The 1,642-nt window shown below is 54.9% G+C and overlaps 1 protein-coding gene across 1 annotated transcript; it reads right to left on the minus strand.

The window, feature by feature from the left end:
• Positions 1 to 656: 656 nt before the first annotated feature.
• LOC138865495 (uncharacterized) lies at positions 657 to 1,430 on the minus strand. The gene is made up of 2 exons (XM_070136107.1): positions 979 to 1,430; positions 657 to 858 (listed from the first exon to the last, which is right to left on the minus strand). Exons 1-2 carry the CDS (start codon positions 1,428 to 1,430, stop codon positions 657 to 659), a joined length of 654 nt encoding a protein of 217 aa, XP_069992208.1.
• Positions 1,431 to 1,642: the final 212 nt, after the last annotated feature.

Below are 1,642 nucleotides of genomic sequence, written 5' to 3' on the forward strand. Positions count from 1 at the left end.
TTTGAAGCAGTGCGTGACAGCAACTTCTGTGATGGAGAAGATTTTCTGGAGAGCCACCTCACAGGAGATGGGCTCTCCAGAGTATGATAATTTGATCACATGACCCATGGTGGCATCGCGTAAGGGTGATGATGATGGGAGGTAGGGAGTCTAGCCAAGGCTAATGACAGGGCGATGAAAGGGTGGAAATGGGTTTCAAAAAAAGAAGGCACACTGGTAAAACAGCTCTCTTTGTGTGTTAGGGTCGGTCGGGGTCGGGACCCTGCCGAACGGGCGTGAGCCCTTATATGTCCGGCCGACACCTCGCAGTAAAAGAGCTGATTTGATAGTGCTTCGTGATTTTAATTGCAAGCACCCTGGGCTTACAATTAAAATCACTAGCCTCAAAGCAAGGTAGTGCACGATAACACCCAAAGTTATCAGCACAAGGGCCAGATCATCGAGCTCGCCGTGGGGGTGTCAAATCGCTCTCTTTAGTCCCCCCACGAAAGCAACAATGAAAAAAAAACCCTTTGGGGGTCCAGCTAAACCCTGATTCCACCTCAGGTCCGGCGGCTTAAGTACCTGACCGGCGATATTAACTCGGCCGATTAGGGCGGTCCCGAAGCAGGGGTCGGCCAATAACAGGTCATGTGCGGTTCTAGATTGATGGCCAATCAGGAACCGCTACAGCACTCCCCCTCTAGTTTCGCGGTCGCGAAACGGACTCTGGCGATCCTGAAGGGCTGCTGCAGGTGTGCGAGTTTGGCGCGGTCGATGGTCGCGGTGTCTTCTCCCTTTGGCCGGTGGATGGTGATCGTCTTGTCGCCTCTTCGGATGACCGGGAATGGACCCTCGTACGGAGGACAGAGAGGAGGTCTGGGATGTTATCTCATGAAGACGTGAGAGCAAATCCTGGAGGCATGTATATGTACTGTTGTCGGATGGGTCTCGTCGGTCGGCTGCGTACCCGGGCCATTCGTTCGCAGAGTTGTTTGCCGAAGGTCCCGGGTTCGAAGTTGCTGGCCCGTGACAAGGAAATCTGCAGGGAGGGCGAGCGTTGTCCCGTAGACCATTTCTGCGCTGGTGCACTGCAGGTCCTCTTTGAACGACGTCCGGATGTTGAGGAAGACATGAGGAAGTTGGTCGACCCATCTCCTGTTAGGGGAGGATGATGTTAGGGCCTGCTTCATATGCCGGTGGAGTCGCTCGACCATGCCGTTGGCGCAGGGTTGGTAAGCAGTCGTCCTGATTCTTTTGGACCCGAGCAGGATCATTAGGTGGCGCCAAAGTTCGGACTCGAACTGGTTTGTATTGGCGCCGAAGCGGGAGATCCAGGTATTGAAGGTCTTGGCGACTGTCGCTGCAGTGATGTCGCGGAAGGGCTTAGCCTCGGGCCATCTGGTAAAACGGTCGATCATCGTCAGGATGTAGCTGTAGCCGTCGTCCATGGGCAAGGGTCTCACTATGTCTATGTGGACGTGTTGGAACCTACTGTCTGGAATAGGAAAGGTCTGGAGGGGGGGTTTGGTGTGCCTGTGGATCTTGTTTCTTTGGCATTCGATACAGGAACGACACCACTGCCGAACGTCCTTGTTGATGGCGGGCCAGACGACCTCGCTGCGGATGAGGTGTTGGGTGGCCCGGATGCCGCGATGCTGGT

This window comes from Penaeus vannamei, chromosome 2 (genome assembly GCF_042767895.1).
Source record: "Penaeus vannamei isolate JL-2024 chromosome 2, ASM4276789v1, whole genome shotgun sequence".
Classification (NCBI taxonomy): Eukaryota; Metazoa; Arthropoda; class Malacostraca; order Decapoda; family Penaeidae; genus Penaeus; species Penaeus vannamei.

Bases quoted from the DNA above. Each gene is read 5' to 3' on its own strand.
- LOC138865495 (XM_070136107.1), bottom strand. From the start codon at position 1,430: ATGGACGACGGCTACAGCTACATCCTGACGATGATCGACCGTTTTACC. The intron at 859-978 runs GCAAACAACTCT...ATAACATCCCAG, and splicing joins CTTCGAACCCGGGACCTTCG to ACCTCCTCTCTGTCCTCCGT.